The sequence below is a fragment of the Anopheles darlingi genome, chromosome 2, assembly GCF_943734745.1.
Source record: "Anopheles darlingi chromosome 2, idAnoDarlMG_H_01, whole genome shotgun sequence".
NCBI classification, from domain to species: Eukaryota; Metazoa; Arthropoda; class Insecta; order Diptera; family Culicidae; genus Anopheles; species Anopheles darlingi.
In genome coordinates, this window is record NC_064874.1 from 3,340,001 (window position 1) to 3,355,000 (window position 15,000).

At 52.6% G+C, this 15,000-nt stretch overlaps 1 protein-coding gene across 4 annotated transcripts in view; it reads right to left on the bottom strand.

The window, feature by feature from the left end:
• LOC125952115 (homeobox protein cut) overlaps positions 1 to 15,000 on the bottom strand; it is a 158,272-nt gene that overhangs the window by 3,841 nt on the left and 139,431 nt on the right. For 3 of the 4 annotated variants that reach the window (XM_049681391.1, XM_049681394.1, XM_049681393.1), the window contains 2 exons: positions 3,779 to 4,262; positions 1 to 3,700 (listed from right to left, as the gene is read on the bottom strand). The exon at positions 1 to 3,700 is cut by the window's left edge and continues 3,841 nt beyond it. In XM_049681391.1, coding sequence (XP_049537348.1) covers positions 223 to 3,700; positions 3,779 to 4,262 — 3,962 coding nt within the window. In that variant the 3' untranslated portion in view covers positions 1 to 222. The remainder of the gene's footprint in view (positions 3,701 to 3,778; positions 4,263 to 15,000) is intronic. The other variant, XM_049681392.1, reaches the window with a different exon arrangement.

Sequence of the window (15,000 nt, forward strand, 5' to 3'; positions counted from 1 at the left end):
AGAACACATCACATAGGCCGCTGTTCGCTGTTCTGGAATTGAATTTGGGTGTTTGTTTTGGGGCGGGGCGGGAGAGGGGTTCGGTCATTTCGAGTTTTTTTTTTGATTGCACTGATTTGAAGATCACCCTGTGGCCTCTCTCTATCTCTCTTTGGGGTGCGGTTTAAAACCACGCCACTTTAGCGCCCCTAACCTCTAAGCTTCCTTGACGCCTCAGTGCGCTCAGTACTCCCACCGATCACCACCATTATCCTCGACGATCTCCTTTTTAACGGCCACCTGACTGCCCTCACTAGCCACCGGACTGGCCGCAGCCGATCGGCTACCATTGCTATCCTGCTGCTGCTTGCTGCTCACCTGCTGCTCCAGTAGATCGCCGGAATCCGGATGTCCGGGCTGATCGCCACGGTGTGCCGGTGATCCAGTACCACGATCGACGGAAGATCCTCGATGATGATCCTCTAGATCGTGGTGTTTGGAGGAGGAGTTGGATTTGGCATCATCACCGCAATCACCGTCACCATCGCCTTCATCGTCACTCGGCATCGCATCGTCGGCACCGACGAGATGATGAACCGACGACGGACCGACGCCCGTTGGCACGCTGTTGTTGGCCGCTGCAACGGCGGCTGCTGCTGCCGCGGCCATCGCCGCAGCAAATCGTTGCTGCACCGATGGCACACCATCCGGTGGCTGCAGTACACAGACACCATTAATGATGGCATCGGCCGCATCCGACGGCTTACCAACACCAACACCACCGCCGATCGGAGGAATGTTCTTGCCACTCTTGTCCTGACCTTGACCATCCTGCCAATCCGGATTGACCCACTGAGGGGCGGCCGGTTTGCGGCGACTGATGCGTGACATCGCCTGCAGACTGGCCAGGGAAAGCGGTGTACCAGGAACACCGATGCCACCGCCACCACCACCAACACCGCCGCCGGTCTTGTAGTCATGCTCATCCTGATCATGACTCGATCCTCGTCCTTTGCTACCATCCATCGACTCGGAGTCGCTCATATGGCTACCACCTTCCTCATCGTGATCGGCATCCTCCTCGTAATCGTCATCCCCTTCCCGTTTCAGGTTCGAGGGCATCGAAAGATCCAACCCCGACATTTGCTCACTGACGGCCTTGTTCAGTGCGGCCAGATCGGCTTCACCCGGTAGAAAGCCAGCCCGTCCCGCGATCAACGCGGCCAGATTGGTGGGATTGGCGGCTGCAGCGGCCGCAGCAAAGTAAGGCGGATAGGGGAGCGGCATACCGGACAAGCCTAACCGTTCCTTCTGCAACTCCATCAACCGCTGGCTCAGCAACACCCGGAACTGGACCGGATCGAACGGTGCACCGGATTGGTTTTCGCGCGATGGAATCGGTTCCGAGGGTTGGCCGTGGGGGACCTGCTGCTTCAGCCGCATCCGATGATTGTGGAACCAGTTGGTGATGGTGCGCGTCGAAAGGCCAAGCTCACCGGCCAGAAACTCGATCGTCTGCACGTTCGGGTACGGATCGAGAGCGAACGCTAGCCGGAGTGCTTCCTTTTGCTCCTCGGAGAACAGGACACGTTGCTTTTTGTTTGGTGGGGCCGCTGATGCACCCGAACCGACGGAACCCGGTCCGGGCGAGTTGGAGTGATAGAATTCCGATGTATCGTTACTGCTGGTATCGGAACTGTTATCCTGCGCACCGCCTGGTCCAGTCGATCGTCGACGTTTGCTGGCTTCGCGACGTTCGTTCTTCAGCGTCTGCAACCGTTCGACGTTGTTGGCATCCGAGAGCCAAAGCTGCATCCGGATGAACGGTTCGCGGCCCTTAATGCTGAGCATGTGCCAGGGTTTCGGTTTGGAGAGTAGCTCCGAGACGGAACCCTGGGAGAGACCGAGCACGGCCTCACCGAAGATCTTCTGACCGATGTTGTTGGCCAACAGTGCCTCTTTGATTTTGGTGGTAATGACCTGCGTGTCGAGGTCCTGCGTTAACGCTGCCATCTCGTAGACCGTCGGTGAGATGTGCTGATGCATTGAACCGCGCATCGAATTGAGACCCGGTACCGGTGGTCCCCCCGCACTGACCGGTCGCTCGTTCGTTGGTGGCCCCGGAGTTGGATGCTGTTCCCGGTGTTGTTGCGGCCCCGGCGAATGGATTGGCATCATGATGCCCGGTTGCTTCTTATCCGACTGCTGCTGACCTACCGTGGCCGCACCACTTTGCAGTGCAATGGCATGCTGTGGCGGTATTCCAGGGGGAGTTAGCAGCATGGTCTGCGGGGATGGTTGTTGTGGCCGTTGGGAACCACCACCACTCATACCGAGAGGCGATGGTTGCGATGTACTCATCGACTGTGGCTGCTGCTGCTGTTGCTGACTACGTTGCTGTTGTTCCTGCACCTGAGCGGCATGATGGGCTGCCGCTGCTGCTGCTGCAGCCGCCGCGGCCGCTGCCGCCAGTTGATGCTGATGCTGTGCAGCTGCGGCCTGCTGCGCCTGCGGTAGCTGTTGCTGCATCTGCGAGATCTGTAGCTGGAGCAGCGTCTTCTGATCCTGCTGCAGTTTGTTGATCGAATCGCTCAACATCTTGGGCATCGGTGGCATCTGCTTCTGGAGCATGGCCGGGAGCTGTGGCGTTCCGCTGTAGTTGCCGGTACGCATCAGCTTTTCCGGTGCGATCTTGTACTGACTGGCGACTAGCTTGTGTACGGCGTTCTCATCCTCGAGGAACATCTTCATGCGAATGAACGGTTCCCGACCCTTCTGCGTCAACATGTGCCACGGTTTCGGGCGAGCGAGCAGATCACTGACCGAACCCTGCGACAAACCGAGCACCGATTCACCGAACAACCGTTGGCTGATCGAGTACTGCGAGAGGGATTCCTTGACACGCCGCACAATATCCTCGGTGTTGAGGTTATTGTAGAGGTCAAACTGTTGCTGGGTAATCGGTGGCAGGATGGCTTTCAGGGGACGCTGCTGGGTCGTGTGATGGGGTGTAACGGGTGGTTGCGTAATCAGCGAGTTCGTGATCGATGCCATCCGCTGGAGTGGACTAGCGGACACGAAATCATCCGTCGGTCCGGCAATCGTCGGTGGCAGGATGCTGTTGCTGATGGGGCTCGGTGCCGACGAGGTCGTCGTCGTCGGTGTACACAGCCCGGACGCTTCCGAGGGCTTCGGTTTGACCAGACTGAACGCACTGTGCTTCAGACTATCGTCCAGCTCCTTCTGACTCAGATCCGCATCGGATTCCGTGTCGGAAATCGTACCGTTCAACTTCACCGAACCGGCACCACTCGATTGTTTCTCCTTTGGCAGCGAAAGGTCCTGAGCAGAACCACCGTTCAGTCCGGTAACTCCCGGTTGCTGGGTTCCTGGCGCCGCCGCCGCCTGCTGTGATGATTGTTGCTGTGATGATGGAGTCAATGGCTGCTGTGGTGGTGCTGGCGATGATTGCTGCGATGGCGATTGGTGATGTTGCTGTTGCTGTTGCTGCTGCTGCTGCTGCTGCTGGTACTGATGCTGAAGGGCAAGGAAGCTCGGAAGGTTGGACATGTTCGGTAAGCTGGGAATGCCGGCGCTCGCATTCTGTTGCAGCTTCGCCAGCTCCCGATGGTACGCTTCGAGCGCCATCCGGATGTTGTCATCGGCAAGACGATCCATCGGAGGCATACCACCACCGCTGAGAATGTGAGGAAAGAGCAGACTGTGATCGGTAAGGATCCGGTTGATGATCGATTAGAAAATGAAGGATTCGAAGTCAGAAGTCAGAGCAGCTACTTACTTTGGAAACTCGCGCGGACTGCGCATCAATTTGGAGAACTCCTCCTGATAGATCTTCGAGATCTTGTCCTGTGGCATATCGTCCGTGTCGTACTTCTTGGGTCCACGACCACCGACCACATTGCCACCGACGCTGCCACCGCCGCCACTTCCACTGCGCCCACTGAGATAGTCTTTGGAGAAGGGCGAATGGACGTCACGACCGTGCGGCGATTTGGAGTCATTGTCGCTATGTTGCGTCGAATCATCCAATCCGCTAAGATGCAACTGCTGCAGTTGCTGCTGCTGCAGCTGCATCTGCTCTCGCATATGCTGCTGATGGTGTGCTTGTTGCTGTTGATGTTGCTGTTGTTGCGCCGCCTGCGATTGTTGATCACCATTGGGACCGCGCTTCATCATCGAAGCCTCCGAGAGTATGTGATGGATCCGGTCATCGCTGAGATCCCCGTCCGGTCGTCCGTACGATGGCATTCCCGGTTCTGCACCTGCAATTAGTATACATCTGTCATATCAACCAGCGACAATGGGGCACCATCTAGCCCAGGGGGAAGGGGAACGAGAAGATTCGAGAAGATGGGCGTCATCGAACAGCCAACAGGGCCGATGGCTACAAGTCTCCACACCGCTTCCACACCATATCAGACATCAACCAACCGAACAGCGCAGAGCGCATAAAACATCATTACTCGCCCTCGGGGCGGCCCCCATTCGTGAATCTACATTTTATGCGCACATCACGGACGGACGCGGACAGCAGGAAAAGGGCCGGACAGAAAAGGACTCGAAGGCCATCAACAGCAGCCAGTCCGAGCCAGCATATGGAGTCCGCAATGGGCGTGGGGCCTTGAAGGAATCAAATCATTGCTGCCGATGCTGCTGCGGCTGTTGGAGTGTCCCTCGAAGGCATCCCCTGCCTGGTCGAGGTCCCTTTATCGCGTCGTCTCAATCTATATCTTCGCTTCTCCTCTTCGCAGCGCCTTTCGTTGGGGCCGCGGTCGCTCTTTTTGTTTATAAAATTTATATCAAATGATGAAACGAAAAAAGGGAGAGAGACAGAGAGAGCATAAAGTGATCCCGGTGCACCGATTGGACCGACCGACGATCAAGCCCAAGGCGACGATCCTCGGTGATTCCTTTGCTTCCCCAAGCAGACGATGAGAAGTGCAAGATTGAAGCAAACGGGGGACTTGAGAACGAGCAGGACGCCGTCGTCGTCGTTGTGGCCGTGTGTCCGGAACTAATTGGTATTTTAATCGCGACCAGTGGTCGTTGCGAAAAAAACTGCATCTCTTCTTATGGTTGGTGGTTTTATATTGATTTTTATCGATGAGATCGACGCCATTTTGCACCGGGGAGCGGTGTTTGGAACCAACAGAAACAGCAGATCCACAAACTGTGTGTGAGTGGGATTGGAAGTCACCGCGGTAGAGGTCAGACTGATGGGGATGGATGTATATTGTGTCCGGTTATTTTCGTCGTCGTCGTCGTGGTTGTCGTGCTCGTGCGTGACCAACAACAACAACCTAGTACCAGGGATCGTTGCTGCTGTGGTCGTTTGCGAGTGGAGAGTGGATCATAAAAGTGGATTCCTATAAATCACCGAGCGCCGTAAAAAGTCGATTTCGTTGCGAAAACGGTTTTGTCTTACTCGTGCGGTTCCTCATCCTCATCATCATCATCATCGTGCGCTTCATGCGCGAGAATGGTCGGCGAGATCGAGTTAGCGAGCGCGAACCATCATCAACTTAACGATCGTCCTCTCCCTCCCATATGCCGAGTGTGTCCGTGTCCTTGATCGAGGAGGTTCCACGAACCCGATCCCGATGGCGACGATTTTCGGGATCTTCGGGAGGACAGACAGACAGACGGACAAAGTGCGAGGAAGCGGTTGGTTTCGAGGAATCAATCAGACGCCCCCGGGGCGGTGCCACCATCAAATTAGTCATTAGTGCACGCGAGCGCGATAGAGAGAAAGAGAGAGTATAATTAGCCAACACGCCAGGCACGCAAATCGGCAGTCCCCGCCGGTCCGTGGTCTGTCATTAAACGGAAGCTTCCAATGGCGCCACCGAAAACCGGAAGATGTCATTTTCTCCGGTCCGATCGGGGACCGCTCCGTCGCTTTTCTCGGAAGCCAAGTGTGTTTGATTGATTATGAATTCGTCGGAAAAACAAACTGAAATGACGACGACGACGACGACGACGATGATGAAGGGGGAATGGCAAACAATTGAAAAAAGAACTCCTCGGAGCGAAGAGAGGTTCCATTTTGATTATGATTCACCCCGCGTATTCTTCCAGAATTCCCTCGGGCGCTGACGCGTACACTAATCATTAGGAAAAAGGAGGGGACGTTGGTGAAGGATGCGGAGATTCCGGATCCGGAGAACGAAAGACAACAACACCGGCAGCAGCAGCATGAGATCTATTCGATATTAATATGGCAAATGGACGAAGGCCTTGAGGCAATTCATTATTTGATTTTCAATCTTGTTTTTTTTCGGGGTCGATGAGGTATTGCGCGGAAGGGAAATAATTATGAAATGTGTGCGCGAATCAGGGTTCAATGACGCTCGCGATGATGCACCGGACCCACAAGGGGGTGGTGGCACGTGTCTCGCGAAAGGATGCTCACCACTGCACCTCTTATTAGCGAGTTCGCGCTGGAAAGTGTTTTTCATTTGGCGGAAAAGCAGCAGCGGAATCGGAACCGTGAACTCGACTCGACTCGACAGCCAATTGAGGGCTGGCGCTTAATGATACGTCCCACGTCGCCCGTGGCCCGTGGCCCTCTCTCCAGTAGGGCTTCGGCTTCGTTCCGGACCACTTGCACTGCAGTAGTGCATCCGTGCACGCATCATGGGGATTGATATTTATACATTTTGCATTTTACAAGCCCTCTCGTGACCTCTCCTCGTGCGCCATGCAGTGATCATTCTGAATTGACACTTCATTAAGTTTTACGAACGGAGGCACTAGCCACTACTCCACCATCCAGCATCCAGCAGCGGGCATCTGTCTCTTCGTCACATTATTACTAAATTATTTTTATGACCAGATCCTGGCGCTGCTACTGCTGCTGCTGAGCGGACAGCTGCTTCTACTACTGCAATAAAATCTGCGTCCAAATCACCCGCCCCCCCTGACTGGCTGACGACGAGAGGAGAGCAGCAGGATGATGATGATTACGATGATGATCCCCGGGCCCGGGGGCGAGGTGATGAAATGATTTGAAATTTTGTAATAATTAAAAGCGATTTGCTGCTGCAGCCGCGTCAGGACACAACATTCCGCGACTACACGTCCGATCCGTCCAAACCGATGATCGCTTATGCCTGTATGTGTGCAAATGAGGCGTGCGTGGGGTGGCGTTTGTGTCGCCAGCCAGTAATTAATGCAAAACGGCAAACGGTGGAATCGGCGGACGACTCGCCGTTCAATTGGCCTCTCTCTCGCTCGCTTCTTTCATTTCTAATTTACTTTCGCGCGAAGGAATGGAGACCACATCTAATCCATCCAATTTAACGCCCGCTGCGGATCCGGAACTGATCCATCCACTCGGGTGAGCTCGGTCAGGAATGTCGAAAAGAAATGCCGACACTTGCCACGAGTTCACGATAATTGAATAACTAATACCCTCCGCGACCGGGCTAATAAAAATAATCTTGCAGCGAACGATGCTGACGTTACTGGGAGGAGGGGAAGATCCTTCGTAGAGTGGGTGGCTGGGGGGGGGGTATAATTTATGCAGCCCACCCAACCCCCCACCGATCGATCGTAGAACGTGGCGAGAGCACAATCGTGTTCGTTTCATCGCGAGGAATCGCGGGTTTTCCGTTTTACAAGCCGCTTGGCCCCAAATGGCAAAGGAGAAGAGAAGGAGGTCGATTGTGTGCCCACCCCCTCTCCTTCGAAGACACCCGGACAGTTCTTGAGCTAATTAATTCACTTTTTCGGAAGGCGTTGTCGATGTTGCGATGATCGGATGAATTCGTCTGAGACAAGGTCAGTCAAACGGCCGCGGTGCTGCGTTGTTATCGTCTTGTCGGTGCGTGAATTGATACGGTTGTTTCGATGCAAATAGTGCCTGAAGTGCAGTACCCCGGTGGAGTTCCAGTTCCCCTCTACCATGACATGCCATAAATAAATATGGATTCTTTGTGAAGAGAGATCCTTCCTTTTCACCTTCCAAGCGAAACGAGGGTGCCGATTATGGCGTTTTTGGTGGCGCGTCGCGGAATTGAAACCGATTCCCCATCATCGAACACGAGGAAATTCCTCGTAGCAGTGAAAGCATTCCTGCCGTTTAGACTCCGCAACATCCTTGCTCCGTCGTAAGCACTTCTTTCCGCGCAAAAAAAACGGGAATATTATTATTAATCTCGTTCCAACAAAAAAAGGTGCGGAAAGGGAGAATGCGGTCTAATCTACATGTCAGTTGTTTATTACCTTCCCTACTCCTTCACCCCTCCTTGGGAGTAGGAGCAGGAGGATCACAACACCGCAGGCACCCCCGGGACGCAGGTTATTTATTTCGTATTTATGCGCATAGGCCGCGTCGTGGCGGGCCAGGGGAGGGGTGGCCACTACTCCTGTCGCATGTCGTCGTTCGAAACCGAGGGGAGTGAGCGTGCGCGCGCCCGGTGGAAAGAGGTCACAAAATTGACGAAATTGTCACCGCGCCGAGGCGTTCGGGGGGTTTTTTGATGAAATATTTTCAATATTTCGGAGGCCGCCTCGCGCGCTTTATTTGATTTTCGCACAGCACTAGAGAGAGGCCGGCTGGCTGGCTGGAGGAGGGGTTTATTGAAGTGTAAACAGAGGGTCGTCGTATCGCTCTCTCTCTGTGCTCCTTTCCGGGACCGGGGCTTATGAGACGCCGTGATTGATAAATGTCATGTAATCAATTATCGTTAAGGACCAGCGAGCGCTGCTCGACTAAAGGAGACGTCGTTTGATCTCGCGGCTCGCGTTCGCACCGTTCTTGAAGACGGTACCGGGACAGAACCCCCATAATTCGTGATTTATGGCCACCGAGACACCGAGATGGTCGATGATTTTTCGATTTTAATTACTGCGTGACGCACAGAACGCGAAAGGCGCGCGCGACTTTCTCGCTCGTCGATCGATTCGCCCGACAACGCGATCGCGTCCTCTCTTTGGGTCTGTCTGTCCATGTGTGTCATCGAAATGTTATTAACCCCTTTCTCCTCCATCTACTGCTCCTCTCTTCTGAGCCCTTCTGTAGCAGAAAATCGAATTTATAAATACGTCGCGAATAATTAATTAATGCCAGAGGCAGCACGCGCTGCACAGCGTGTTGGTGCGTGCATAAGAAAACAAAGAAATGTCACCGCGCGATCATGCGATCATGCGACGCATCGCATCGCATCTCGTCGCATCGTCTGCATTGCAGCTGCGAAGTGTGCGAAGACCTCGGCGCTCTCGGTTCCCCTTCTCGTGACAATATATTTATAATATTAGTTTATTGGGCGCGAGGTGGCCAATTTAACGTTGCTTTCTGCGCGGCACAAACACACGCACGTGGCGCGAATCGAATCAAGAAAAGGGATGGGGCCTCATAGGCCCTGTGCAACATTACATTGAAATCTATAGTGTGTAAAGTTTGTATCAAACGTTATAAATAACCCATTTTCTTGTCTGCTTGTCTCACCGCGACTACTGTACCCCTGTGCATGTCGTCTGTTCGCAGTCGTCGTCGTCGTACGTCGTCGTACGTCGTGATGTCTCGTGTGTTTTCCGCGGGGCCACCGTTACGAATCACTGCGCCGCCTTGCGCCGTCGTTGTCGTCGTTTTTGCGGTGCGTCGTTGTTGGAGCACGAGACTAGGAACAACGGAGGAGGGAGAGGTGACCGTTTCATTGTGGTCACATTCCACGACATTTCCTTCGGTTCCTTTTTTTGGTAGGGACTCCCCGCACAGGAGGAGTCAACATTGCCACCAGATCAAAGATTAAGAATGTCTCCTCTGTATTTGTATGGACCAGATTGCGCTTAATTAGAATTCGCGTGTGACCTCGCGGATGTTCTTGTGTTGTTTGGTGCTCCCTTCTCCTTTTCGATTTCGATTGACGCACCACACCAGGCAGAGGCCAGGCCGCTCGGGGTGTGATGCTCCCAATTAGGCATTTTCCGAAAAGCGGAAAGGACACCCCCGTGTCCCCGTTTCTGTCCTGTCCCTCTGCCCCGTTGGTGGCGTTTTGATCGTTGGATTCCGTTGCTTGACATCGTAAAGCTCCACTCTGGGTCGTTATCTACGGGGAGTGGGGGTCTTTGGCCTTTTTTAAAATAATAAATGGAAATGAAATATGGTCCACGACGAATCGAGTCGAGGCGAGTCAAGTGGCCCCATCCTTTGTTCTCTGTATGTGTGTGTTGCATGTCTGTACGCAATACTCTTTCAGCTCTCTTTAGCCCCCTCGAAAAGGACACTAATCACATCGATACCCCGGCCTGGTGTGAAAGCTTTCCCGAAGACGACAACCAAGCTGTGCTGGTGCTGCTACTACTGATGGTGCTCTGTCTCGGAATCGAGGTCACGAATCGGTCTGCCCAGGGGGGGACCCGGCTTTTGCTAATTAGATATTGTTTGCTTTTGACGTGTAGCAGCAGGTCGCCAACGAATGGCTGCTAGAGACCGTGATTGGATGATTAATGCCACTCAAGCACGACGCACACGACGACACACACACCGATCAAACGAAAGACGAAAGACGAATGTCAAGTGCCGCCGAACGGCGGGCGCGATGACCGCCCGAAAGCCCAAAACGGAAACAGGAATCCGCTCGGTGTACTGCAGTGCCATAAAGCATAATTACATCCAGAGGCCCCCTCCAGGATATCGATAGTTGTAAATCATAAAGGTCTTGTGGCCACATGGTGGCCAAGTCATGCCATTTTTTGTGTTGTTGTGTTGTTGAGTTTCCTTTCCCGTTCACATACGAGGACATTCCGTGAAAAAGGGAATAAATTTCCCGACCATAATGAGTGTAATAAACAAATTAATAACCGAGGAACTTGTCGAGGAGGTCAGTGGTAGTGCACTGGACTGGACTTCATAGTTCCCCTCCCCATTCAAACACACACACACGCGCGCAGACCATACATTAATATGCAAATTGTTGTGCGCTGCTGCTGGCGGTTTGTAGTAGTGTACGTTCGCGGGAAAGCGATCGCAATCGTCCTGCATCGAGGACCTCGGTTCCAGGTCCTGTTTCGCTTGTTTCTGCTGACATTTGCTCAAACCGGAAACAGCACAGCCGGAGCGCACCGGAGCGTTGCTGACGTTGGCCAAAGGAACTTCCGCTGCTTCCGGAGCGGAATCGAACGAAAGATTTAAGACGTTTTTTGTAGCGTTGTGTGCGCGAAAGGTGGAAATGAAAGTTTTTAATTAGTTGCAGCTCGCGATGACCAAGAAGCTGCACCGTAGGCTCCAGGCACCAGGTAACAGGGTGTTCTTGAGGAGGTGGAAGGAAATTTTCTTGCAAAAAAAGGGAAAACTTTCCTCGCGATATTTTATCAACGGAAAACTGCAGCTGGTGCGCGAATGCGATGCACGTGCATTAGTGCATTCACACACGTATAGAAAATAGTAAAGCGATTTCATTTAATTAATTAAAATACTTCATCACCAAGAGAGAGAGAGAAAGAGAGAGAGTGTGTCGCACGCCAATTCGCGATCCCTTACCTCTCGCTCGGGAAGGTCCTCTTTCGCGATCTTTTCGCGAGGGTCGGTGGCGCATGAGAATAATTAAACATTAATTAATACATTCCTGGCCCCTATTCACTCACTCACTCGCCCCTTTGGCTGACTAAGTGAGCACTAAGTCTACCGACGCGCCATCGCGCTGCTATATTTAAGCGCATCGACGACATCCTGGCATCCGCATCGTACCGTTGTCGCCGTTGCGCCTCTAATCTCTAATCTTCGAATCTTCGTCGCTCCTCTGTGTGTGTGTTTGGGGCAATAAAATGAAATATCTTTTTCCCTTTATTTACTGCCACTAGCGGGAGAGGGGGCCCATCATAGGGTTGCGACACCCTACTAATCCTTCTTCTTCGTCTTTTCCCTTTCCCCATTTTCCTCGTCCAAGTGGCAGGTGGCCAAAACCCGTGAGCGAGATCCACCTTCGAACGGGAATTGTTGTGAAAGCCGCTGGCCGATGGTCCGATGATGTGACATTTGGATCTAATGCGTGTGTGTGTGTTTGTGGTGGCCAAATCGAGGGCAACAATGATGATGTTTCGCATTTGCTACTCCTTGGCACGGGTCCCTCTGGTCCGGTCCGGTCCTAGGTCTGTCTTGGCATACCCTAGTCGCATTATCGATTTCCTCGGGGCCCCGGGGGGGGGGGGGCGTGAAAGGACGCGACGTGACTCCCAATTCTCTTCAACAAAGAAACGACGATCGACAGGATTTCGCAACTTGGCGGCCATCGCTCGACGACGTCTTACGGTCGGTGTTTGATGGCCTTTGAAGCGAGCTGCAGCAGACGACAGCAGCTCATTCAACGTCAGAACATTGAACGCTGCTCTCGATTCTCGATTCTCGATTCTTCGATTTCCAACAGCACCGGAATTGAGGTTGTTGTCGAGGAACTTTGAGCGGAAATCAATCAAAAGGAGGGACAACAACAGGGTCAGGAATGGGGAATGAAAGGGGAATTGTTAAAAACTATTTTTGATTTCCTGCGCGAAGGCAAACAACAAACAAAACTCTGCCCCGGGAGGCCTGTGCGCCGCGATTTCGAATTGTAATCGATCGTGACGTGACCTCACTTGGTGGTGGTGGAAAGCGGGGGCCTTTCTTCATCGATTTATGGCCCCCCCTTTCGTTTCGGGGCCTTGCGAAGAGCAGTAGTGGGTTCATCGCATCGCGTATATTTCGCGCGAACGCACACACAATGCTCTCGCGCGCGGTGCGTGGTTTTGGTGATTATTTGTGGATTTAAAATGTTTAAAAATAGGCCAGATCGTTAACGTGTGAACGCCGTGGACGGGGACGTGGACCACAAACGACACGATATGGTCGGCCCGGCTGACAATAATACAGATAGGCATAATCAATTATTTTCCCATTTTCTTGCAATCCTCCTCGGCCTCGACACACGCACACACACACGTGCGAGTGTCCGTGGATGATCAATAAATTATAAAAACAATGTTTTCAGAGTCGCAGTTGTCCCGCGGGGGTCCACTGTCCGACCGATTAACGATGCTCGGCGGCTGCGCTTTTCATCTTTTGCGGGGCCGTCGTCGAGGACCGATTTTAGACCGCACTAATGCGGTTCACACAACACATCACAGAACGCCCCCCGAACCGTGATCGTAACTCACGCGGTAGATGTCGCGGATGATCGCAAAAGGATCGTCCCGGGTTTTATATCGCGTCGCGAGTCGCAAGTCGCGAGTCGTTCCCCGTTCCAGTCACTTTCGTTTTCATTATTTACAATAATTAGCCACAACAACAGGCGGTGGCACGGGGGGGAGTGTCTGCCTGTCCCACGCAATGCCACGTCGAGACGAGGTAGAACCCGACCGGGTATAGGACCTATGGTCCTTGGCTTTCTTTCGTCTCTTCGGCGGAATTGTGGTGTTTAACGGAAGATTTAATTCTGGTTGCAACAGCAGCAGAGCAACAGCGCAGCGAACAAATGCATTTCATGCTGCGAGCTGCTCTTTTGTAATAAATGCACTTTTGCATCCCTCAAACCCTTCGAATGGGGTCTTTTTTGTAATATTATTTATCCGAAATTATTGCCAAAAAATCAAAGGATTTCTGGCAAAGGCACAACCGGTGATGCCGAATCCAATAAAAATCCGTTCAGTTTTTCAATTTCGAACTCATTGAGCCGCAAAATTCGTTTGATCACCAAATACGGATCCGGGTTTAATCCTAGGAGGGCGAATTTTTGGGGAAAATTTTAATAATTTACGTGGCCATTTTTGCTCTCTTCCCTCTCTCTCTCTATTCCGGTTTTGTTGCAGCAAACGGTTGGAAAAAGGGATGCACAACATTATTGGTGCGCTGTTGCACGATATGGCAACAACATATGCAACGAGATGAGATGAGGGTTGTGACAGGTTGACCTCTACACGCCGTCAACCACGCCGTAGATGGCAACAGGAACAGTGTCATTCTCCACTGACGTTGGAGGGACACAAAGTGTTCGCACAAAGTTGGTGTCCTGGCCGACAGGATGACACTTGCTCATCGGCAAAGGATGAGCGTCGTCGTAGTCGTCGACCATTTAACCGGTTCCGTCTCGTCCCCGTTACTATTTGATCCTTGACCCCTCCCTTCCCTGCAACATGCAACAGTATGTCTGATGCTCTGACCCTTCAGCAAGCTTCAAATTACCTTCCTCTCGTACAGGAAAGGGCCCCCGGTATTCCTGGCTTCGAAAGAATAACTTTTATTTACTGGGAACACAGACCCGGAATCGGGTAGTATGAGAAGATGTCTTCATTTTGGCTTCCATCCGGAAGCACAGAGGACCGAGTGTGCCGAAAGTTTACGATAAATAGTCGCAAATCCATATTCCAGTTAAGGAGGATGAGGCCACCGGCAAGTGTGACCTTGGCTTGGGGTCCGGGTTTTCGTCGTCGTCGTCGTGGTTTTAGATTTTTCCGGCAATTACCAGAAAACCCCTTTCCACGTTGTGTGAGTTCGAAGGGTGTCCGGTGCGGTGTCCTTTTTTGCATGCAGATCTCTCTTCATTGCGTCCTTTACCGTCCTCCGCCCATTCCACCATCTTATCGGGTGCAATTAATTTTGCATTATCGAGAGATAAATCGCAAAAGGATCGGAATGGGGACCGAGGACCGAAAACCGAAACCCGAAGCACTCGGAAAGACCGAAAACTATAAAAGCGATTAGAGCCCTGTTCAATGTTAAATTGATCGATAAATCTCGGTCTCTCCACCTCTCCATCTCTCCACCTTTTGTGTGCACAGCGGTGGTGGTGGTGGAGTTTAAAATGGCCGCTCCGACTACTCACAACCGCATTCAAGATGGATGTCGTTTATGGATGAGCTTTTCATTTGGTTTCTGCTTGGAGTCCACCTCCAGGGGCTTGTGCGCGTGTGTGTGTGCATCTCTTGTGGGCTGCGTCTTGTGGGCTGTCCACTTTTCGCTGTTGATGGATGGCGAAACGGTGAGCAACAAGGCTGCGCACGCCATGGAAGATGTCGAAAGATCGT